Raw genomic sequence first — 24,872 nt, forward strand, 5'->3', positions numbered from 1 at the left:
TTGTAGTTGCACTTTATTGTCTAGGTGAGCAAATAAATCTGTCTCGTATTTCTGGCTAGCTAAGAATCTCAAAAAGAAGAGACATCCTCAAGAGGAGGAAATCATCTTCTTTTACTTCTGTCAGATCACTGCCCTCTTCACTCTTTCTTCATCCAGCCTCATGGTTATTTGGTGTTGGGAAGTTTTTCCACCTCTCTATTTTATTTCATTACCTTCCAGATTGAATTTTAACTGACTTGCAAAGCTGACTATATTTTGGGATGTCTAAACTAAATGAAGACTGTAATATTGATATGTCTGCAGTTAAATATAATTTAATCCATGCAGAAATTCAGAAATACTTTCATTGTTGCGGGTACATGTAGAAAGTGTGTTCTCAAGCCTCTATTTTTACAAACTTCCCATCTAGCTGAGAACAGCCATGGGATTATTCTTGTGTCTCTTCACTGAAAGAGTCAAACTCAGGAGCCATCTGGGTGAAAGCTTTCAACAAAATCCATTGTATTGGACAAGTCTATCTTTTTTTTGTTATTGAAAGATCTTGATTTCAAAGCTGTTTCTCACCTCTTTAGGTTTCAGAGGTGTTGCAGCATGTGAAGGCATGATTTGCCCTCAACACCATTAATCTACTCCCTACCATAAGAATAGGTGGGAGGATACTGGGGGAGAAGAGTCTCTTCTCTAAATCAGACACATTTACACATTGAAGCATTTATTTTGTTTTGTGTTTGAAAGTTTTTTTAGAAATATAAGGAATAAACACTAAATTCCAGACCTCTGCTTTTATTTAATAGTGTGATAAATACTTAATTGGTGGTTTCAGCCATACCTAGTGCTATATGGAAGCATCTTTGTTCCTAAATAGGATTGTTCTTATTCATCCACATACTTAGACTGGGGGTTCATGCAATAGCCTAATATGTTTGGCTACATGAGACTGCAGTGGGAGAGGGGTATTACTTTCCACACATTCCTCCTCCTCACCCCCAAATATGAACAATGATAGTGGGACCTTGCCAGAGAATAAAGGATGCCACTTGAGATGTTACGTTTCTGTGTAATTGATTTAGCAAGGGAATATGGGGATAAACAGGGTCTTGAAATCTTCTGTGGTGCATCTTGTAGAGTGTTGTGCTCTGCTGTCAAAGGACAGACTCTGGTTTCTTCAGGCCAGAATTATGTGCTGAACCATGACCAGCTTTGCTCTGGTGTTGTGTTGCTGCTGTGATGCCCCATGCCTTTCTCATCTGTTGAGCCTGTCTCTGTGGCTGGGAGTCCCCTAGCTTCCCAAAGGAAGCTGCTACAAAGCAGCAGGAAGATCCAGAATGTTGGGTTTGCTTTTTTTATTGTATGTTCTTTATCTGTTTTTGATCTTTTATTTGCTCCTTATTAAAACATTTGTATAATGTTTATTTGATATGAGTTGTTGTATTTCACTGGCAAGTTTTTTAGAGGTTGGCACAGTGCAAAGCTGTGATCTGGAGATCTGGTTTAATTCTAACTGGCTGGTTACCAGCTGACGTGCTTTTTGCTTTTCTTAGCTTTGCAAAGGCCATGTAGCTAAATGAGCAAGCTGAATGTGCTCCTGTGAATAGTCATGGTGGTAAGAAGTCAGTTCTGCTAAGCCTGAGCAGAAGCAGTGCAGGTAGTAAGCTTACATGATTACTGTAAGGATTCAGGCCAGTTTGAAGTAGTCTTGCTGCAATGGCAGGTGAACTGCAAAGCCTCTAGTCCTGAATTTTGTTCCAAGACAATAAAAATAAACTAAAAAAAAAATTTATTCTCTTTGTCATATCTGATGTAGCTTTGCTCAAAAATTGTTCAAAAGTTAGTTTTACTACCCATTTTGAGAGCAGAGTCTTGTTTTGAACTTGAAGTCCACTGAATAGGTGTAGCTCTCAGATGTGTGTTTTGGGCATGTTTTGGGTTGTATTTTTCTTTGTTTGTAGGTGTTATGGAAAGAAGACCGAGTGTTTGGCTCAGTGGTTTTTGTGGGGCAGCACAGAGCCTGCCTGTCTTGGTTCATTACACTCAGCACTGCTCTGTCGGTGACACACAGGCTTAGCCACTGTACCACTGCAAGTGATATTGCTTTACAGAGATCCCTAAATTGATCCCTAAATAGCTCACACAGTATGGTTGGCTCATGGTTCATTAAGGGGTTGAGCAAAGAAAGAGGGCTGAGGCTGAAATTGGTTTGAAATGACTCCTGTATAAGTTCAGCACTCAGGAATGTTGTGTGACAGGCACGGGGATGGTCTGTGCCTGCAGGCTTGCAAGCAAGTCTGAAATTTTGCATGGCACACTGGCAACCAGGAGGACTGCTCATCTGTGAGAAGATATTTGCCTGCCTTACAGCAATGCTGAGACTTCATTAATATTTGTAGAATGAGTTTAACAGAAGTACAGACAAATAATTACTAGAAGGGCATGTGTTAGGCTGCAGTAACACATTTGGAGGTATTTAGGAAGTTCTCTGTTTTTTGACAGGAGATGAAGAATTGATAGTTGTGTGGAAGATGAAGAACATGCCTTCACAGATACCCAGGGCATCTTTGTAGGGTATTATACTCTCAGTTAATTTTTGCTGAGGTACAAACCTTACATATGTCTGTTTTGTAGTGACTTAAAGCTGCAATTAATACTTAAATACATTTGGATTAATCTTACTCATACTAGCCCTAGTAGGTAATTTCAATTGTTATTATGCATATCAAAAGTGGTGTCATTCTAGAGGTCATTGAGAATATCCCTGGAAAATACTATGCAGGTTTCTGTAAATATAGGTGGACTACACTTGAGAGGACTTTTAAAAAAAGTGTTGTCATGAATCTTGTAGTTCCTGTTTCTAGGAATTTCTTAAATTTTTTTTCCCATGTTCTTGTAGATGAGGGAAAAAGTGCACTTTCAGTGCTTTCTGTTGAATAATTGTTCTGGCTTCTTCAGAAGCTTCTGTGCCTTTTATAAGACATCACATATCCCATGTACCTAGATTAAGTAGTATTTTAGAGGTACACACAATTTCTGATGAAGGAAATTTGAAGACTTTTTTTCTAGAGAGTGCAGTGAGTTGCCAAGTCAGGGATGAGCCTTGCACCTTCCATATTTAGTGCAAAATCCCAATTCTAGGGTGGAGAATATGTTAGCATGTATTCATAGAACCACAAATCCTCGTGTAACTGAATGAATAAGATATTATTAAAAAAAAAACACTACATGATTGTAAAGGATATGTTTGACTACTGCCATGGGGTTTACTTGAACGTTGTGGTTTATTTTTTAAATCTAGTTTCCTCCTTAACCTTGCCAACATCCTCCAAGCTTCCTTGCTCTTACATGCTTTTCTCAGAATCCTCTGTTCTTTTCTATATTATTTTCTTTGGGTGGAGGAGCGTTTATATTTTTTGCTTTGTCTCTGAAGAGTCAGTGTATTGTGGGAGGTGAGGTAACACTGGTCTTGGCAGAACACCACAAAACCGAGAGTAATTAAATGACGCAAGCCTTTGATTATTTTTCTCTCTCAAGCTTTCAGGCACGGCTGGGCATTCAGATTGCAAAAGGAGGATCGGGAGAAGAAACTTCTAAAGATCGCATGCAGAATTAGCAGAGCTGTGCCGGAGACGCCTTGCTGCTTTAAAGCTCCTCGCTTGCAAGTTCTGGAGTTACTTCTTTTTCCCCTGTGAGGCTGATGTCTCTTGCATCACCCAAGATACATGTAACTGAATTGAGCTGCCAAGGTTGTGTTTTGGTTTCTTTGCACCCTTGCTAATGGGATTTTTCCCATGTTCTTCAGGAGGATTATAGAAGAATTACAGAAGCTGTGTTTTTGGGAGTGTGGAAAGAAGTTGTTTCTCTTGTCTTGAGTCCGGGACCTCCTTGATTTGCCATTTATTCTCTGACGTTACTGCCTGTATGGAAAAGGGAGAAGCAGCTTAACATTAACTTGGACAACCATGGATTCCTTCCCTTTGCAAATGTTCTATGTGGGTGCTTTTAAAGGAGGTTTTTGCATGCATAAGCAGCAAATGAAGAATAGTATCCCAGGCTGGATTTAAAAGAAACAAACTCCTTGAGTCCTGGAAAAAGGATAAATACTGTTTAAACTATAGTTTAAGGAAGACTGGGTGTTGTTCTAGTTCTACATGTTTTGAAAGGAAGCATCTGATCAAGTAAAATATTCTGCCAGTCTAAACCTGCATTTTTCTACAGCTGAAACTGGAAGATGTCTTGGAAAAGAAATTACTTTTCTGTGGGTCGGGGCAATGTACAGGGCATGTTTACTCCACGAAATACCACCTCGATAGCACCCAGTAAAGGTCTCAGCAATGAACCAGGGCAGAACAGTTGCTTCCTGAATAGTGCGCTGCAGGTAAGAGCACAGAATAAACAATGTTTCTGGTTTTGCCCTCTGTCTGTTGCAGTATTTTCCTAGGCACTGTGCAACAAATATAGCCAAACTTGGGTACATAACTGTTGGTGGGCCTAGACAGAATAAAGCTGCATTTGGAAAAGCAGATTGAGTTATTGAACAGCTTTTTAATTTTCAGGGTTTTTTTAGTGAATTCAATAGCATTTACACAGTCGTCATTTACTTGAATGTCTTGTTTGTGTAAGCTTGTAGAATGTCAATCAAAGCTAAAAATACACCTAGAAAATGTATTTGAGAATAAAAGGATATTGCATAGCTTGCAGAATGCATACTCTTAAAAGTAAACTTAACTTTTTTGTTGAACCAGTCAAAGTTTGATAATAACTATAGAAGATCCATTTTATGTAGTTCAGTTTTCTTTCTGGCTGCTGCTTTGTAGCTTATTTAAATGACTGAGTGTTTACCTTTTGTTTTAGAAGAAAAACCTTTTCTGGTGCCAAATTCAGTGGGGTGGTATGGCTGCTATAGAGGTGTTGTCACCATTTAGATTATTTGAATATCTGGTGGTTGAGATTCAGTCATTTTGGCAGCAGGGCTTAAAACCCCTTCACATCAGTTTCTATCCCTTCATATGACTTGTCTGTGCAGAACAGACTGTATCACTTTTAACTTCTGTTTGGTTTCTTTTCCATGGGCCCAATCAGGTTCTCAACTAACTTCAGGCTTCCTTATAACCCTAGTGCAGATAATATATATATGTATACCTATGACCCTCAATAGGCTTAATATGTTAGGAATGATAGGGCAGAGAGAAGTTTCCAGTGATATTCTGTATCAATTACCTTTATTAAGCTGTAAGATGTAATGACTGGCTGCTTCCTAATATTGAGTTAGTGAACCTAGGACTGGACTAAGTAGATCCTAATACCAGCTGCATACCATACATGAAGATGAAAGCATATGATCTGGTCTTTAATCTGCTACAGAAACCCTTTTCTTCTAAAGCTGAAAAGAGATAGGATACTGAAAATACTTATAATCAGAGCTGAATTAAGAAAAAAAAAGGCAAGATGGTAATAATTTCATAAAATACCTACTCCTGGGGTTTATCCTAATTTTTTAGCACTTAGTCTGAAATGCACTTGAATGTTTGTTGCTTCTCACACTTATGATTTTCTGTAAACATTCAAGCTAAACTCTAAAGACAATTATTTAAAAAGGTGGACTCATTTCTAAACATAATTTATTGTCCTTTTGTAAAGTCTGCAGTAGTTCTTCAGGAATGTTTGTGTGTAATCAGATTTTTTCTAGACTTATGTTTCCTCCTAGGCCCTTAAGTACAAGGATGTTTCGAGTATAACCAAAGCCATGGCAATTATGAATTTTTGGGAAACTTACAGATTATATTTAAAAATGTGTTTACTGAATATTACATATTACTGTGGTTTGAGTAACAAATTGTTCCAGTTGAAAACACTTCTTGAAATGAGCACAAATTTTGCCTGGGTGCTAAATTTTTTCTAGCCAGTTGCTCGAGGCAAATTCATCAGAAATAAGAAGTTTGGTTCCTCTGTTTGTGCTAGTGAAGCATTTAGCCAGTCACATGTCAGCCTGGACCTTGCTGCTCTGTCCGGAACCTGGTAGGACGTGATTTAGGTCAGGGCTTCTTTCAGTGCAAACTTCTGCCTTCAGGAAGGCTGCTGACTGAGGTTTGCAGCAAAGTCCAGTTACTGTTAGTTTGAGCTGAAGCAGCCAGTTTTGACCACATTTATACATAAAGCACTCACTGTAGAACACCTCAGGGATGGATATTGTTGCTAATTTACAGAGACAAATTTGGATAATTTCCCAAGAGTGCGCAGGTTTAGTAGTGAAACTGAAGAATAAAAAACCATGGTGCTGTTAGAGCAGATGTCACCTCTCACTGTTGCTAGCAGAACATGTAAAAGCCTGCTTGCTTTTCTGTGCTATGACCCTACCTAGTTACACACCTGGTATTACCACAATACCTGTCCTGAGAGAAAGCTGTAGCTGCCCTAACAGGCTAGGGTCAGTAATCATGGCCTGTCAGGACACTTAGTAATGATAATATTGGGTGTAACGGATTTTAGTATTCTACTGTTTTCTCTTTCACAAACATGTTTATGTATGTACTGTTAGTTCTCTATTTCTTCATCATTTAGGCTTTCCGCTCAAGTAAGTTCTGTAGGATTGGAAGAAGGGAAAAGTTTCATCCCCATCAGTCCATGCAGTGTCCTCGGCAGCTCTGCTCAGCTTCACGGTGCAGTTGCCCAGCAGCCGACCCTGGTGCCAGCACAGCAGAGCAGTCAGAGCAGGTGCTGTTTAAGCAAGCACTGCCACATGGATGGAGAAGGGAGTTTTCTAATATAAAAGCACATGGCTAGAAATTCAGAGGAAGATCATACTGTAAATTAGCATATGATGGTTACAGCTAAAGAAGAAAGTTGAAAACGTCAACTTGCAGTCAGATAAAAGGCATCCCTTTCACTGATGACATTGGTATACTACTTTGATTATTCAGCATGTGCAGTTTAATCAAAAGCTTATGCAATATTTTATTTTATATATTCATAAAATTGGCTGTGCCCGCTTTTCTATTTCAGGTTCTGTGGCACCTGGACATTTTTCGCCGCAGTTTCCGGCAGATCACAACACACAAATGTATGGGTGATTCTTGCATCTTCTGTGCTCTTAAGGTAAAAGTTAGAAATACATTGAAAACCATTCTTTAAAAATTTGAACAGAAATATTTATGAATATTTATAATCAAACTTGCACCTGAAAATGTGTGAGAACAAGGTAAACGTGATAGCTAGTGGTCCAAGATCCAGTTTCTAAAATGTGTTCAAATGTGTTGGTAAAGTTTCAGTTACAAGGACTTCTTAATGGTGTGCAGGTCATTGTGAGTCTCCATTGGTTCAGGCAATAAAATACAAGTTTCCTTTATTTTTTCCAATTTATTATTTGGTATACAAATATAGTACCATACACAGTCAGTGTGCTCATCAACATTTACCTTTCCCTTCAGAGCTGCTTTAAATGTCTGGATGGGGAGGGCCATTTGGCTAAGCCTTTCTGTTCAAAACTGTTGATTATATAAGACTAAAAGGCTATTTTTTACTGTAAATATTGATGTCTGCATTAAATGGCTCAGCTCTTTGTAGTCTCTGTTTTAAAAAACATCAATTCTGTTTGTAGCTGCAGAGTCAATGACTGACTGTCTTAGAGGCTGCCTGGACAGTAAGATCTAGATGCTAGCTCTGATTTTGAGTACTGCTATGTACTTGAGTAAATTGTGCAATTGTGTGTCTCTGTTTGTTGCTATCAATTACTTTGTTGCATTCTGGGTTTTTTTTTTTTTTGTGACCTTCTTTCTAAATTTTGCTAGCTTAAACCCCTGGCTTTTTGTGGGAGAAATGTACATGATGCAAACATGATGAAAATATCTAGCTTTAATCTTCCTGAGCAGTGATTTTCTCTTCTGAAATCGAGACTTAAATGTCTTCTTTGATCACAAGTGTGTTGTAAAATCCAACTAAATATATAAAATAGAGGGAGAATTTGTCATCAATTCTGTGTACAATGATGAAACTGACAGAAAACATGTCTTATGAAAATGGTAAAATAGAGAGTGCAGGTTCAAGTTAGGATCATCTGATGTTCCTAGACAATATTTATGGTATAACAGCTGTCTTGCTGCTGTTAAGTAATGTCACAGGTGCTCTGGTAGAGACTGGCTTAAAATGAATTATCTAGTGAGCTTTTGGGCTGTTGTTGAGGAGTTTTCCCTGGCAAATGAACTTTGCTAAGGGAAGACTATTAAGGCATGAAGTAAGAGAATGTATTGTTTTTTGAGGGGAAATTAGTCTCAAGACATACCTATTGAAATGATGAAACAGGATGATATTTACAGCAGTATCATCAGAAGGGGATGTAACAGTGGGTTAGGAGCAAGGTAGTGCATCCAAGGTGAGATACAACTCTTCAGACACAGAAAAGATGGAATATTAGATATATTCCCTTTCTTAAAGGGGAATGACAAGCCTTAGTCACGATCTGGTTTGAGTTCATTAAGTTCAGTGGGATAATTTAAGGGTATTTTTTGGATCATGCTCTCAAGTAGTCTCAAGTGATTGTTGATATTTTTTGTTAGCCAAGATGAGGTCAGAAAGAAAAGGATATAGGAATTTACCATGAATGTAAGCTTTTGCCATTCTGGGGTTTAACTGAAAAGCATGATCAAGAAACTACCAGGAGATCAGACAGGTTCTGCCATGAATGAAAGTAGACTCTCAACTCTGCATTAGAGTCCAGGTTTTAATATGAAAAATAATAGTTAAAAGCCTTTCTGTATAGAATACTGAAAAAGAGCGAGAGGGTTGTGAAAGAATATTGCAGGAAAAAGGAGAGGATGAACCTTTGTGGTACTAGTCTTGAAAGATGAACTGCAAACAAAGATGCATGTGGATTAGCAGTACCAGTATGAGAGGGAAAGCACTGCAGGAAAACTGGAAGATGACAGGATCTCTGGAATATATGTATTAAAAGCAACGAATGTTTAGTTTTATTGGAAAAATCCTTGTTTTTGATGTCTTGAAGTGTGTAGTGTGCTGTTATAAACTTGGAAATGACAGGTGGTGTGGCAGAATTCACAAATTCTATGCATGCAGCCATATGTTTATTTTTTTAATCAAGCAGCTTTGGAAAAATTTACTGCTGTCTCTTTTCACTCTCAGATACCTGCAAAAATTTTGTGTGTATGTGTTTTTGGTTTTGTTTGTTTTTTTTTTTTTTTTTACCTGAAGTTCTTCGCAATAATGTTCCTAGCTGGCACTTGTTACAGCCCTTAATTTCCAATCAAACAATAATATTGCAGCAAATCCTCTACTACTTTTGCGCATTTTGGGAAACGTGTGTCTGGTTGTGTGCAGAATTCCTGGAGCTCACAAAAGCTCTAAAGAACACATAAGTAATTAAAGAGTGACCTCGACACGTATTTATGAATGTGGGCAGTAACCAAAACTTGAAAAAGTAAGTAGATTCCAACTGGATCCAAATCAAAAAGTTAGCATCTACTCTATGTGCAGTCGGTTCTTCATGGGAGATTGCTGTGTCCTACCAAAGCCTGTCCAGAAACACTCTCTCTGGGTAATATTGTGCCAAGCTTTCACTTCAGTTATCTTGTGTAAAATGTTCATTGTGTACATAACTATTTGAAAGTTCCCCTCTCCCACTTTTTATGTTGTTATCAAGTCAAATACTATTCTAAAGGTGAGTTATCAGGGCTGTCACTTGACTCTAAGTGAAATCGTGGTGCAAACCTCCCCTCAATCCTCAAAAAAACCTCTGGGCACCAGAAAATAAGCTGTCTTGCTTGATTGCAGCTGAAAAGATAGGGGTATTCACAAGGGACAGCTCCAAACTATGGAGATGGTCACATTCATCTTCATATTCTCCTTAAGCAGTAGAAGGGGGGAAAAGGCTGTTCAAGGTGTTTACTTGTTCTCTGCTGCCCTCTGGATCAGTGTTTTTAAATTGCTCTATTTTCTTCCTCCTGTAAAAGTCTGTCTGGTACATGTTATGTGTATACTTCTATGAGACAAGTGGGATTATGTGCTTAATGTGCACCTAACACTGCATCACCAAGAGCATGTTTTGTGTCCTAGGGCAGCAGAGTCATCCCCTCCCTTCTGTGCCCATTTCTTCCCCTGCCCCAGCTCTCCTTTCTGCTCTGGAAGCCTTTAACTATTGTCCTGCCAGAGTAATGCTGGATTAGCCTCCAGGTCTTTGACATCCTCTTTTTCTTGAATCTTGCCTTAGGCTTTGCTAAGATGAGGGAGAAGAAGTGGCTGGATCCAGTGGGAACACCAGAATTTGGAGCTCTATACCATGCGAAAATCTCCTATTAGGGTCTGGGGAGAGGTAATTAGCCTTGCATGCTGTCAGGTGGATCTGCCCAAAACACTTGTCCAGACCAAGCAAGGTGGAGGCAGGACATGTTTACCCTTCTTCAGAGCATGCTGGCATGTTGAGATTCCAGCCTGGCCTGGGAAAGGGACAGTACTTGTGGGGAGGAGCCTATGTCGTGTTCCCTCACTTCACTTCAGGGTCCGTTCACAGCATATCTGACACCAGATGGTTCATGCTCTTCTCCTGCTCTCAAAAGTTGCTCTGAGGATGACATCCTCTTCCTCTTGACTCTAGAAGAAGATAGTCTTCTCTAAGCTAAATTTAGCCATGGAATAACACTGAAGAAATTATATTTTTTCTGTACTTTCTTGGCTTGCTGCAACTGTTTCTAGGGATTTGGATGTCATGCACAGTATGTACTGTAAATGCTCAGTTAGCTCTTTAAATATGACTTGTAATTTCAAATATGGGATCACAGGACAATGATGTCATACCTGATCACTCCTCATTTTATTTTTGTACCACATTGAGGACTTCCATTTCACAAATTCTTGAAGTAATTTTAAAATTTGACATGCTACCTTTGTTTATGTAGCTAGAAAATGAACCTTGAAATCATTCCAGATATGCATTCCTTGGTTATTTGGAAGTTACCTTGTATCAACAGCTATAAAAAGGGAGAGTTGCAGACTCTGTGCTGGAACCCCAAACACTGCTCCTTAAAATGTGGCATGATTTAAATATTTTTTTCAATACACGAGCTGTCCTTACCACTATGTGGTTTGCCTGCCATAACATTGGAACAGCTTTTTGATGTATTATTTATGCTGAAGTCTACTATGATTTGGTTTGTTTTCCTTTTTTTTTCAGCATGACTTTGCTTTGGTGTTTATCACAGCTGGAAGAGGGTAGGAAGAGGGAAATCCGTCCACTGTACTGAGCATGCCACAGAGAGTTTGTTCTCCTTCCAGGGATTGTGCTGGGAGCTCCATAGTGCCAGGATGCAGAACAGAGTGTTTTTTGTAGGTCACAAAGAAGAATGTTCTATTGATTGATACATTCTAATAGGGCTGGTCTTTTCTGTTGTTTTGTCATGTGCAACAAAAGCAGGAAGAATGTGAATTTTCTGTGTAGAAACGATATTGTTGTTTAAGATGAAAATGGAGAACAGTAGGGTTTTACAGCACCTTTTTAAAGTGGAATGACTGTAGTTGGTTATCATAAGCCACTTCCTTGAAAATGAGTAATTTATTATGAAATGTTCATCATTTGGTTGAGACCATAATATGTTGACTGCAAAGATGACATCCTCTTGTTTTATGCTTTTTTTCTAATGACAGTAGTATTTCAGGTAAAGCAGTAGTCAGAATACATGAAATAATTACTTTTATTGTTTGAACGTTTTTCATCTGTTGGCACTTGCAGTTAACTAACTGCCAAATAAACTAGCAGCAAGTACAGTTTCCTGAGTTAATAAACTGGTAATTGAAGCTTCCAAATAACAATTGGCTGTTTTGATCTTGATGAATTGTTACCTAGTAGATGTGCACATTCTATGATTTTAATTTCTTTTCCTGCCACCTTCCTAAATAACACTTGTGGAAAGCATTATTTTTACTTGATTTTGGTAGTAGCCAGGAGTGCCTGACTTGATAGTCTGTACTGGGGACCTGATCTTAATAGTCAGGGTACAGTGTGAGTACAAATGGAAGAGACATAAGAAGAAAGGAATAAATGGAAATCTGGGTTGATTGTTACCAGACTTGGAGGTTTGAAAAGAGATCAAAAGACACAAAACCAAATCGACCTAGAATTTTTTTCAACCTTGAAGGCAAATATAACATGAGGAAATGTGGGGAAAAAGCGTGAGCTAGTGGAAATACTGTGGGTGGAGGCTGATGTGTTTGGATAGGAGAAAAGTGATTTTTAGCAGCTATTTGAAACAGGTTATTGTACTGAGTAGAAGGCTTCACTGGGAGAGTGTGATGATCTGAATGAAAGATTAGGTACTACAAGCAAGAAAAAAGGTGCACTGAACAGGGTAGGAAGTGCATGCTGTTGAAATGGAGAGAAAGCCTAAAAAAATTATGCAGACAAAAATCCTATCACCAAAACCCAGAAACAGTTGAAAGGGTAGGGAATACTGAGGTGAGGGGAACATGCTTTGTCCTTTGAAATACCATAGCACTAGGACTGCAGTGATAACCCTATACAGAAGAAGCTTCTGTGTAATTCTGGAAGGGTTGGTTCCCAGAAATCTGCCAAGGACACAGCTCAAAATTACAGTGCATAAACACTGTTCTGCTTTAATAGCTGTTCCTTATTGTCTTAGCCCATCAATTTATTCTTATGTCAGCCTACTTTTGCATGCTTGATTAAAAAGTCACATGCAAATGTGTATCAAGGTTGGTTTGTTTCATCAGTATGGTTAGTTAAACACTGCAGATGTTGGTTTACCCCACATAAATGGAATACTTCTTTCCTAGGGAGGAAGTTGATTCCAAACACTATTAAAGATAATTGGGAGTAGATCTTGTAAACTATAGGAGGGAGTTCACAGTTATTGAAACTTTAAAATCTTGAAAAGAACTCCCAAAAATGCATGTCAATCTCATGGATTACCTAAAAGACTACTTGCTATCTTGAATCTCTAAACCAGGTGAAAAAAACTTGGTTGATGATCATGCATGTGAATTTTAGTGTTTGAAATACCTTCAAAGTTTCTTGAAGAGTTGCGTGATAAATGTACCTTGTCTCAAAACTTAGGTTGTTTTCCTTTATTTGATCCTTGATCAATATACATCTAGAAAGTTCATACTGATCCCCATTCCCACACTTCCCAAAATAGAAGCCCACTGACTGCAAGGCTTTGTTCTGATCTGTGTCAGAGGCCCTGCTGTGTAGTAGTAGAAAGGATATGAAGCTTTCAGTTAAAAAGCAATAAAAAAGCCTTCTGAATAGTAAAAAACGAAGTGAGGCCCTACAATTTATAGTATGAGATGGTTAAGGAAGTTCCAGGTTTGGACCCATCTGAGAGGAAGCTGGTGAAAGATAACAATATAGTTCGGAGTTGATCTTAGTATTTGGGGAAGGACTATATGCAACTAGATGGACTTAGTGAATTTATTGGTCTTGAAGAACACACTTCCTAATTTTATTCTCTGCTAGTCTTTCCAGACTTATGAAGAGCTGTAGGGAAGGGGATGTGAAGGGAGATGGGTGTCTTTTCTGTATAGACCTCTCATAAGAAAACAGTATAACCAGAACACAGACTTCCTATCTGAAAAATCCCTTGCTCTCACTGTTCTGTCTTAGCTTGTAGACTGACCAACCTGCCAAGAACCATGTCCTCAGTGTAGAAACCAAAGTACTGCAATTAATACAGTATTAGTAATTCTTAGATTTTATGTTACGCTAATTCTTTTTTTGTTCTGTCTTCTTGATTTTAGTTACTGAAAACAGGTAAAATAGAAGAAACTTTGTATTTTCATGGGGCTTTTAGCAGTGTCCATTCTTACTGTTGCCACTGTTAGGGTCACACTCATTTGTGTTGGACTGTAGCTGTTGAAAGAGATCATGAGTGCAGTAAGTATGCTGACAGGATTTCCACCATCTTCAGTTTCAGAAGAAGTTGGAGTTTTTGGAGGAGATTGAAGTTTGAATGTTTAATATGTGAAGTTCTCATGTTCCATAGTCCCTTGGAAGAAAGGTGCTGTGAGAACTCCTGGGGCAGAATCAGGAGTGCTTTCCTGATTCTGAAAGCTGGCTTTCTTACCTGTGTAGGGAACCAATGTTTGAATAGTTAACAGTGTTGCTCACAGGCAAGACCTTAAATTAAGGAGGGAGATCTGACTTCGATAATGTGATGAAATTGCAGGAAATGCCACACCTGTCTGTCTAAGGTTGAGACTTGTTCTGAAGGGGAGCAAAGAACCTATCTTGAAAAAGAAAGGGGAATCAACCCCAACAACCCATCTCCCCTCCAAAACCCCAACCCAACCCCAGTGACTAAAACCTAAGAAAAAACAGAAAAACAAAATCCCTTGTGTTCAAAGTGCTTTTGACTCCATTTGAGGTGCTTTTGGGACTTCCTACAAGCACTGGGTTCCAACATGCTCTAAACTGTACTGTGCAATGCCATAATATGATTTGATTTTTATTATATTAAAATGCGCAATTACTCACTGGTTTTAAGATTTTGTTCCTCTTTTGTAATCTAAATAAGACCATATACCAGTGTGCTATGTCATTACAAATTTGAGGAAGCATTCTTCCATGTAATATTGGGATCTGTTACGTCCTGATTTTTGCATTCTTTGCAGAATTGACATTGCTTAATTATTTTTTTGTTCCATGGTAAGAATACTTTTTCTTTAAAGATGGAAGTTTAAAAGAAGAGTTTCAGTTTCCTTGTTTGCTTTTCCTTTTACCTAGTTTAGAGCCTGCATTGTTTCTCACCCCCATGAGTGAAAAGCCATTTCAGGGCTCTCATCGAAGCAAACCAGGTCCTGCCCATCAGCTCACGGCAGTGAGGTCATGGACCAGTTGCTAACAAGTCTCAGATTTATGAAGTGAGATTGAATAAATAGAATAAACACATTTCTGAAGCACAGCTGTGAATATTTTGGAGTGCTCTTAAATTATTTAATGTAAAATGTGAAGCAGGGTGGAGAAATGTTTCACTGCCTTTTTTTTAAGGGTCACTGAAATGACAGAATTCACTAATGAAACATGAAAGTTGCTCAGTTATCAGAGTGACATAAATGGCAATCAAGTTTAAGTGCAGAGACTTTGTTCTTTCTCTTCAATGTATGTATATATAAAAGATAACTGAGGAGGGTATTGTCTGTAGTTCTTGAAGTATGATACTGCCTCATGGCTGTCTCTTCATTACCCTTTTCTCATTATTTTGTGGTACTCTGGTAAAGACAGTAGCAGAAGAGCTGAGGGCTTCAGCACAGTGGGCTGTTTTCCATCAATGAGTACCTTGAAGACCACCAAAATAAAAGTTGCAGTGAAGAGAGATAGGCATATTATATCTGTTTTAGATGATTTCAACACTAGAAATTGTACCATTCCTATGGGCAGAAATGACACGAGCATGGAGGTTGGTTTGCTGCCTGTGCAGTGACGGTGCCTGTGCTTGGCACTTTTTCCAGCTTCCTCAAAACAGACAAGATTGTACTATTTGCAAACCTCCCAGCTTACCTTTACTGATGAGAAACAAGTAAAAATAGTTAAAGGAGAGAAAGATTAAGATTGTTTCCAATTAATATGTATGTTGGGGAGAAGGTTTCTGTAATTAAAGGAAGAAGTGCTACGTGAATTGTCAATCACCGATAATTAGGGTACATTTGAAAGAAAATCAAACAGGCAAACTAGTTTGATTTTTTTCCTCATCTTACTAAGTTTAGAAGGCAGAAAAGCAGACTGGTGATCCCTTTTTCCTCTCTTGCAGTATGAATTGAGCTTTTCCACAGTCTTTAGAAAAATTATGAGGACAGGTTTATAGGTAAGGACAGGCAGAATTTTGAGATTGACACTTATCAAGATGGTTGGTTGTCATATGAAATGACATAGAAAGTAGAGCACGGTGGTGATGGAGAGTTGAGTTGTGTTGAAATAAGGACTAGAATTTTTTCACTTAGACTGAGAATCTTGCTACAGAATTATGTTCCTGTTTTTGTAGGAGGGCACAGCAAAAGTTAACTGTTCAGATGATGTTTTGGATATTTCATACAAATGTGCACACAAGCACACAAAATAAATGTGGATGCTTAATCAGTTGGGAATTTGTACAGAACTTCTGTGCATATAACCCACACTTCTGACAATAATATGTCTTTTTAGAACTCTTAATCCTTGCAAATGGTTGTTACCCAGGTGATGTCTGAGTTACAGTTAGGAAAATACAGGTTTATGGCAGCAAGTGAACAGCTGGCTGTACATAGGAACTGCCATTCCTGTTCATATTGTGCCTTTTCCCTCCTGCATGCTGATACAAAAAATCATCTAATTCTCATCCACGTGGGCTTATGGGAGGTAAATTTCTTAAAGTACGTAAGTATCAAGTTGTGTCTGTTTAAGGGCTAGAGATGTTTGGAAAGAGTTGCTTAAAAGAGGGAACAAGGTGGCATGGGTAAGCTGGAAGCGAGAAAGTTAAACAGAGCGGAAGAGATGGAAATAAAAAGCACATTCCACATTCATGGAGTTCATTGCTTCAGGAATTAGATTTGGAGAAAGACAAATAGATCCAGGGGGGATTGACACTGAGGGAAATTTCATCCTAAATTCCTAACCCTCCCTTGTATATGTGAAAGGAAGAAATACACAAAGGTGCGTATGATTTCAAAGGAGGAACTTTTAGGATTTCTTCTTGTAGTCTGTGTACTGTACAAGTATCTGTGTGTTGCAGGATCCAAACAAATTAAATGTTTGCTGTTTGTTTTCAGATAAATTGAGGCATGTTTTGAAAAATACAGTAACTTAACTATCTTCGGGTTTTTTTTACTAGAGTATATTCAATCAGTTTCAATGTAGCAGTGAGAAAGTACTGCCTTCTGATGCCCTGCGCACTGCTCTTGCAAAGACATTTCAAGATGAGCAACGCTTCCAGCTGGGCATCATGGATGATGCTGCTGAATGTTTTGTGAGTATAACTGAAAGGTGTTTGACAGGCAGAGATGTGGCTCACCACTACCCAAACTTCCCTGAATTTTTTTTTGCCCTTAATTTTTTTCCCCTTCATTTCTCGTTTCCCTAAATTGCAACATACTTTGCATGTCTGGCCTGGAAGAGTGCACAGAGAGATCCCCAGACTAATGATTTGGAAATGGTAATAGCATTGGTAACCATTCTTACAGTTTCTTTTGCATGTGTACTCCTTGCCTGCTACAGTGTGCTTTAGATGGGAACTATGAAAAAATTGCACTGAAAGAATGATCTAGGATTCTAGTTTTAAGACTCTCAAAAGGGTGAAAGGACATTTTGTTTGCCAATTTTTCTGAATTTGCATTTCCACAGGAAAAATTTTCAAGGGAACTTGTTAGAGCTGTTTTGCCAAATAATTAATCTTGACCTGTTTATTGCAGGCCTATAAACTACCCAGGCAGCTAGTAGTGTTAGTGAGAAGTGTTCTGCTGGAAGAGTTGTCAAAAGATTTCTAGCACCCACAGATTAATGTTGGAAACAGTGTGAGGAGAGAAGGTCGTGGGACAAAGGTTTCCGGGAACTTTAAAACAGATATAATTGTATGAATTAGTATCTAGGAAATGTTCAGTCCCTTTGTCATACAGAATTTAGTCTGCCTCTTCATTTATTAGTTCTCCCCATTTTGATAGAATGTAGATGATCTGGCATATTTCAAAGCTCTCATGGAATGTAAAAGTTGATTTATTTTGTGTTGAATAGAGGTTAGTGTCAATCCAATGATTTTTAAAACTGCATAGGTATTCTGGTACATTTGTTTATATCCATGGATGCTTGAGAACTAGACAGAAATATCAACAGCATAGTCTTCAGCAGTGCTAGTAAATAAAATAATTGGTTACCTGATCCAGCATTTCAAATGAGAAGTGGAGGGTGTTTCCTTTTTCCAAGAAATACCAACTTCTTTGTTTTTGAAGCAGCTTTCACAAATTTGCAGGAGCCTTCTGTCTGTGACATTATTGCATTTGAGAAGCTTTTGTGATTTATATAACTCTTGTTTGCAGTTGAAATTATCTAATGCATTTTTTCCCTTTTTTCCTTTGGCTAGGAAAACCTGTTAATGCGAATTCACTTCCACATTGCAGATGAGACAAAGGAAGATATTTGCACTGCACCACATTGCGTTTCCCACCAGAAGTTTGCAATGACTTTATTTGAACAGGTGAGGTAATGATATGTGCTTAATGCCAAGGGCCAGTTCTCAAGTTTTATGTTTTCATGCCTAAAACATGCATGGCCACAGTAAGGAAATGTGCAGGCAGAAGTGTTGCAGTGGAAATACCTGTTTAATCTTGTCAATGTGTTATATTCTCTTTAGTGTGTTTGTACCAGTTGTGGTGCCACCTCTGACCCATTACCTTTCATCCAGATGGTACATTATATTTCCACAACCTCACTCTGGTGAGTTGAATTTTTCACAGGTAACCTCCCCATTTTTTCCTGTTTTTTCTCCCCCCATACTGGTATTGCAGTTGGATCTTTATGATCTTTATTGATTAAATGTCTAGAATATGATTTGTCAAAGTTGGCAGAGCTTTGATAACTGTGATAAAGAACGTGAGGATTTAGTGAAGCAGAAGATGGTAGTTTAGGCATGGATCAGTGTGTCTGCTTGTTTATGATTCTGAATCTTGACAACTGTAGTAGCAAGGACTTATGTACATTTTGAAAGACTTAAATGTGTGAGCAGGTGATTTAAGAAGACAGATAAGAAAAACAAAAAAAAATTACTTTCAAAAGGATCTTTGGACATCTACTCCATCCTCCTGTTTAAAGCAGGGCTAACTTCAAAGCTAAATCAGGCTGCTTGGGGTTGTGTGTAGCTGAGTTTTGAAAGTGCTTAAAGGACAGAAATTCCATGACTTCTCTGGGCTGCCTGTTCTAGTTCTGAACTGGAAGGTTTTTTCCTTCCTTGTGGTGACCAGGACAGTTCCCCAGTAACTAGGGGAAGATGCAGAAAGGGAAGTTCTCACTGGAGGTCGAACGTGGTTTGCCCTTGGTTAATCTGTGCTGACTGCTCTGACTCACCTTATCCTTCACATGCATGGGGTTGATTTCCAAGGGGATTGATTTAGTCTGTCATGGCCCCAGGTGGTGGAGTGAGACTAACCAGCCTGTAGTTGCTCAAATCCTCTTTTCTTGGATGAATATATAGCTCTTGTTTAATCTAGTTACAGGAAACTTCCCTGGTCACTGTGACCTTTCATTAAAGGTGGTGCACAGAGCATGAGCTCTAAGTCTGTAGCAGATTATTTGAACTAATGCTGGAGAAGTCTTCTTTAGAGTTAAAAGCTTTTTAAATCTGATTGAGGCAGGAATCTGTTACTTGTTTCTGTCTTGAAATCTTTATTGGGATTAGAACTTTTCTTTGTTTTATGTCTGTCATGTGAGATACCTAGCTACAGTGATGTCTGTAGTTACAGAAAAACTACTAGTTGCTCTTCACATGCAGATCTTTTAAAAGGTACCACTTTACATGTGTAGCAAGAGTACTGTAAAGCATCCACCTCGTGGCTCCTTCCTGCTGTTCCATCAAGCTGCAGGTTTCCATTAGGTTCCAGCAGACACTGTAAATAAGAATGTAATTTATTAGAAAAAGGGCAAAATAGTTACATAAATGGTATTCAGTATTGTTTAGGAAAGATCACAATAGATCTTAAGTCATGCATTATTTTAGAAATACATACTAATATATTTATTCATCTCTGAAACCATTTTAAGCTTGAACATGCTTTGAGCACTAGTTCTCTTGTGTACATATCTTTCAGTTTGGACAGTGAAATAAATCGAGTACCATGCTATTTTTTATTTGTAATTTTATTCAGAATATGTCTTTCTGTGCTACTTAACTATAATTGTGTTTATTGAAAGTGGCACATTTTAGAACAAGTATTTTATTTTGAAACCAAGTATTTGTCAAAATCTTTAAATTTTCTTTTAAGATACAATATTTAGATTAAACAATTTATTTCTATTTTCAGGTCTACTTGTTTTCTTTATGCAGTATTTTTATGGAAGATGTAGTAATTTACAATTAATTATGTGATTTTTTTTTCCTGTACTACATTATTAAATATAAAAGGTGTTCTGCATTTTAAGTTTCTTATTAAAAAAAAATAGGTGAAACATATACTAGATGAGCATGGGTTTGTGGTTTTATTTTATTATTAAAATTCTATTTTCTGTATTTTGTCTATACTGAAGCAATCAAGCTATTTGTATGCTGGAGAGGCGGGAGAAACCAACTCCAGATATGTTTGGAGAGCTCCTGCAGAATGCCAGCACCATGGGGGACCTGCGAAACTGTCCAGTGAGTAGCCTTGGTTCTCTCTGGGTGTGAACTCAGCATCTCACGGATGGGTGAAGGAGGGAAGGGAAGACTTAGTGGTAATGGGTGCTGCTTTGACTAACCACAGGTATTAAAACAGGAATAGATGCTTACCTTTTATGTATATTCTAAGTGATAGATTTCTAAAATAAGAGTTCAGTGTCTTTTTCTGCCTTTTAATAAATATGCAAAAAGAGTTATCAATCTTTTTTTACATATTGGTTATTAGATAGGGCAGGAAAAAGCTGCAGAGTTGCTGCTTCATGTAATGCTACTGTTAGGTGCATTAGCTTTAACAGGAGGGCTTGTGTACCTGGTCCCTGGGGCCAGTGTAAATATTTCCATTTTATACTTGGCTCCCCTCCCAGTTTATAACTCTGAAACCTTCAGTAAAAGTCTCCATTGAAATATCTACTTTTTAATATTGGCAAATAGTGGCTTGCTTATCTAAGTAAAAAAAATTAAGATATTTTATTGTTGTTTAAAAGGTACATATGAATCCAGCTATTTAATAACCAAAGAATGTGAAATTTAATAGAAACACATTCTTGGTCAGGGCAAACTGCTATTTGACTGTGAAATAATCAGTTGGATAAAATGGCATACCAGCATTTGCTGTCCCTTTCTTTTTATACTCAAAAAAAAAAAATTTCTATTGAGGTTTAGCTAAGTGTGGCCTCAAAGTTTTGCTAAGGAAGCTTTTTATCAGGAACATTCAGCATGTTCCTGCTGTCATGCTGAAACAAAGACAATTTGAGAGTAAGGTAGTTGGGAGGTAATAAACAGAATTGCTTGTACTTTAAATGACCCTTTCAAAGTACATGTGAAAAAAGAGTCATCTTAATATTAAAACCTCATATCTGCATTTAAACATCAGAGTCCTCTACAGTTTTTCTTTGTTTTTAATTTTCATTTTTGTCTCTCAATGATGTTTGGGACTGAAATTCTGATTAAATTTTCTAGATTGCTGTGGGTAAGAGGTGCTTTGTGATCTCTTCCCTGGTTTTAGTGTCAGAAATTATTATAGCCACTTGTGAAACTGGACTCTGTAGACAAGAGAAACAATTCTCAGTATGAAAATGTTTTTTTCCTACCATTTTGTAGGTGTACCTTTGAGATGTGCCTTAGGGGAAAAATGAATGTTGCGAATGGACTTTGTCATAATTTTTGTCATGTCCGTTCCCATCTCCCCACACTCCGTTGCATCGACAGCCCCCTCCCCTGCAAAGTGCACTGGTACTTATTTAAAAAATAAAAAATGGGAAGAAAAATTGAAACAGGAAATAAGAATTGTAGAACTCCTTTGAGTTACTAAAACAACTCTTCCTCTCCTCATCTTTCAATTGCTATTCTCATATTTATACAAATACTGATCTAACTATACTAAGATGAGATGTTTGAGGTACCATGTAGAAACACTCAAATTTAACAGCAAAGCAGGACTACCTTTGCTTCTTCAGCAAAGCAGAAAATTTTTCCTGACACTGTCATATAAGGCATTGGTCTCTGTATATTCAATTTTTAATCTGAGATTCTGATCAAAAGTGACCTTTCAGTCCAATTTCTAAGAATGTTACTGGGATCTTTCATGTATGTTTGCTTATCTTTTTTTAAATAAGTTTGGTTTTGTGCGCTATGTTTTAAACATTGTCAATAGCAGGAGGAAGAATTGGCAGTGTTCACTTCAAAGCTTGAGAATGCAGGGTAGTCTTGCTAGCACCTCTCATCTATAACATGAGAAGCTCCTATCTTGGCACTGAGCATATCTGCTGTGTCTCACCACCTCCTCTTTGGAAGCTGTAATTCTGAGACTTATACTTGATAGTGCCTTGCCCTAACATTATAATAAGAGAAGAATTATTTTCAGTGTCTTGTTTTATTTATATGCTCAGAGTAACTGTGGGGAAAAGATCCGTATTCGTCGTGTGCTGATGAACTCACCACAGATCATCACCATTGGCTTGGTTTGGGACTCAGACCACTCTGATCTGGCTGAGGATGTGATTCATAGTCTGGGAACTTGCCTTAAACTGGGAGATGTGAGTTTTTTTTTATTTTGGCACTACTTACAAAGACTGTCTTTTTCAGGGTAGTCTATCTACAGTAGCAAATGGAGAAAAATATAAAGTCTCCACCTTCACCTTTTTGGTATACATAAAAAGAGGAATAGAGAGCAGAGCCAAGGATCTGACCTGTCTCTGAAAGCCTTAGAAAAACCTTTGAACTGTATGTTCTTGAGTTTCTGAAATATCTGAAACTCTAAAAATACTTTCAAATGAAAGGAAATTCTGGATCAGGGTTGTGCTATTTCTATGAAAATACATATGTGCTCTTTCGTTTTAAAGAACAGATGTTTATTTCTATTTCTTTTGAAGACAAAATGTAGTTCAGTAGTCTTTGGGGTAGGTTTTTTTACCTTTAGCTTCTCTTTTTGGTGGAATGTGTGGTTTTAACACTGAAGAGTTATTTGTGACTGAACAGTCTCTAAGAGGTGGTGACTGGCACTGTGTGATTGAATGACAGACTGAATTAAATAGGATTCCCTGGGGGATTCACTTATTCTGCATTAACTGATGCTTTAGAGCTGAATTATCAGTATACCAAACTGTAGCTGTGTCTTATTGTAGCATTGAGATGCTACATAAAATAGTTTATATATATATATATATATACACACATCAAGTTTAAAAAAAAAGCATTGTCCAGTGCACAGTGTACCAGAATGACTGTGAGCTGATGGAAATGTGGTTATGAAATAGTGTGATCTTTGTGTAGTAAAGCAGTAATGCACTAAAACATGAGACCTGTGCAATTTAAATTAACAAAATTCAATTAAATAGAAAAGATATTTTTGTGTGCTGAATTCTTTTGATCTGCTAATGTCTTCAGTTGATCTTTTATGTGTTAGCATCATAAACTGGTCTATGCTAAATTTGTGATAGCCCTTGCTAAAGTCAGAATAAATGTTAGCTGTTTACTGTCCAAACCGCTTTGTTTCTGCAAAAAGGAATGAATGTTTTAAACAATATTTGATATAATCAGCAAGCATGACACAATACAAATTTCCAAAATAATTTCATTCAAACATTCAAATTATGTAACAGGTTTTTTATAATTGTTGTATATGTCTTCTTTCAAGTATACACATATTCCAAGTCCTACTCTGTTTATGAGCATCTGGTGAGTTGGTCAGAATCCATTTCTAGTCTGTGTCTCTGGGTTTGCTTAAACATTGCATGATTGCTTATTGCCTCATTTTCTCTATCTTTTGAAATAAAAGCCTGACACGTTTCTATAGTATTTCAAGGTCTTTGAACATAAAACAGTATGTAAAATTCTGAGCACTTTATTAATTTCTCCTTCCGTTTTTCTTACCTCCCTTCTTGAAGCTCTTCTTCAGAGTAACTGATGACAGAGCAAAACACTCAGAGCTGTATTTGGTGGGAATGATCTGTTACTATGGAAAACACTATTCAACCTTCTTCTTCCAAACTAAAATCCGCAAGTGGATGTACTTTGATGATGCTCATGTCAAAGAGGTGAGAAAAAAATGTTTAGGAAAGCACTCTTTTGGAAATTTGTTAGCTGCTTATGTATAAAATCCATTCTGTTTTCTTCAGATTTTGAGAGGGTTTTTTGATGGTTTTTCCACTCAGGATCCACAAATTTGCTACTCCTTTTTTCTCAACAAAGTGAAATGTTTTTTTAAAAAGCATACCAGGAATCTCAGAAGCTCTATTCTTAGTTCTTTTGGCTCCCAGTCTTGTTTTTATGCTGTTGTTTGAAAATGTACAGTTGCTTGTGCATACAGGTAACACCCATCTCTTTCCCTTGCTGACAAGCAGTATGGCTATTTAGTGCCTGTTGTTGATCTCTGCTTGAGTGTCTACATGCCAATCTTCCCTAGTGCTTGCTGCCAGCAACAGATTTTCTGCTCTTCTGTTAGTGCTTTTTTTTAGCCTTTTCACCAAGCATGAGGTCCTTGACATTAAAGACACCAGTGCTGGGATCTTGGCAGGACATTATAACCCATTAGATTGTTTGGCATTATTTCATACCACTCTCCTTTTTTCCTTCTATTAATGGAATCACAAAGGTGAGAGAGGAAATTTTCTCCTGTAGTCATGCCAAACACAGTCTCAATGGGTAAAAAACTCTGAATGCATACATGCAGTCATACTTCATAGCAGAAAAATTGGCATGGTTAGGTACTGCAGTGCTTTAGTAAAATAATCATGTATGGAGCAAATTTATTGGAGTAAATGTTCAGTCTGTCAGGTGAGACCTGTATTAGTTCATGGGGAAGATTTGTGGGATTGTATTACTGTGTGAATTAATTGCCTTGCCTATCAGTGCTTGCAGAGGTTCTGTCACAGCAGAAAGGTTCACACACTTGAAGTATTTTGCTTTGACTTGAATTTAGTCTCCCGGTATCTTTTATTGTTCATTTTGTTTGTTAAAAATTCTTCTGCTTTTTGGTTGATGCAGTGTTAGAACATCCTAGAGGATGAAAGGTTTTTTATGGAAAAAACTTAT

General features: G+C 37.7%; 1 protein-coding gene across 5 annotated transcripts in view; it reads left to right on the top strand.

Moving 5' to 3' along the window:
- Positions 1 to 24,872, top strand: part of USP54 (ubiquitin specific peptidase 54) — a 91,651-nt gene that overhangs the window by 41,289 nt on the left and 25,490 nt on the right. For 4 of the 5 annotated variants that reach the window (XM_072931527.1, XM_072931529.1, XM_072931528.1 and 1 more), the window contains 8 exons: positions 3,526 to 4,369; positions 6,994 to 7,086; positions 16,815 to 16,949; positions 18,057 to 18,170; positions 18,327 to 18,409; positions 20,213 to 20,318; positions 22,229 to 22,375; positions 23,726 to 23,875. In XM_072931527.1, the coding sequence (XP_072787628.1) occupies positions 4,223 to 4,369; positions 6,994 to 7,086; positions 16,815 to 16,949; positions 18,057 to 18,170; positions 18,327 to 18,409; positions 20,213 to 20,318; positions 22,229 to 22,375; positions 23,726 to 23,875 (975 nt within the window). In that variant the 5' untranslated portion in view covers positions 3,526 to 4,222. Of the gene's footprint in view, positions 1 to 3,525; positions 4,370 to 6,993; positions 7,087 to 10,210; positions 10,313 to 16,814; positions 16,950 to 18,056; positions 18,171 to 18,326; positions 18,410 to 20,212; positions 20,319 to 22,228; positions 22,376 to 23,725; positions 23,876 to 24,872 lie in introns of all 5 variants that reach the window. The other variant, XM_072931531.1, reaches the window with a different exon arrangement.

The sequence above is a fragment of the Taeniopygia guttata genome, chromosome 6 (genome assembly GCF_048771995.1).
Source record: "Taeniopygia guttata chromosome 6, bTaeGut7.mat, whole genome shotgun sequence".
NCBI classification, from domain to species: domain Eukaryota; kingdom Metazoa; phylum Chordata; class Aves; order Passeriformes; family Estrildidae; genus Taeniopygia; species Taeniopygia guttata.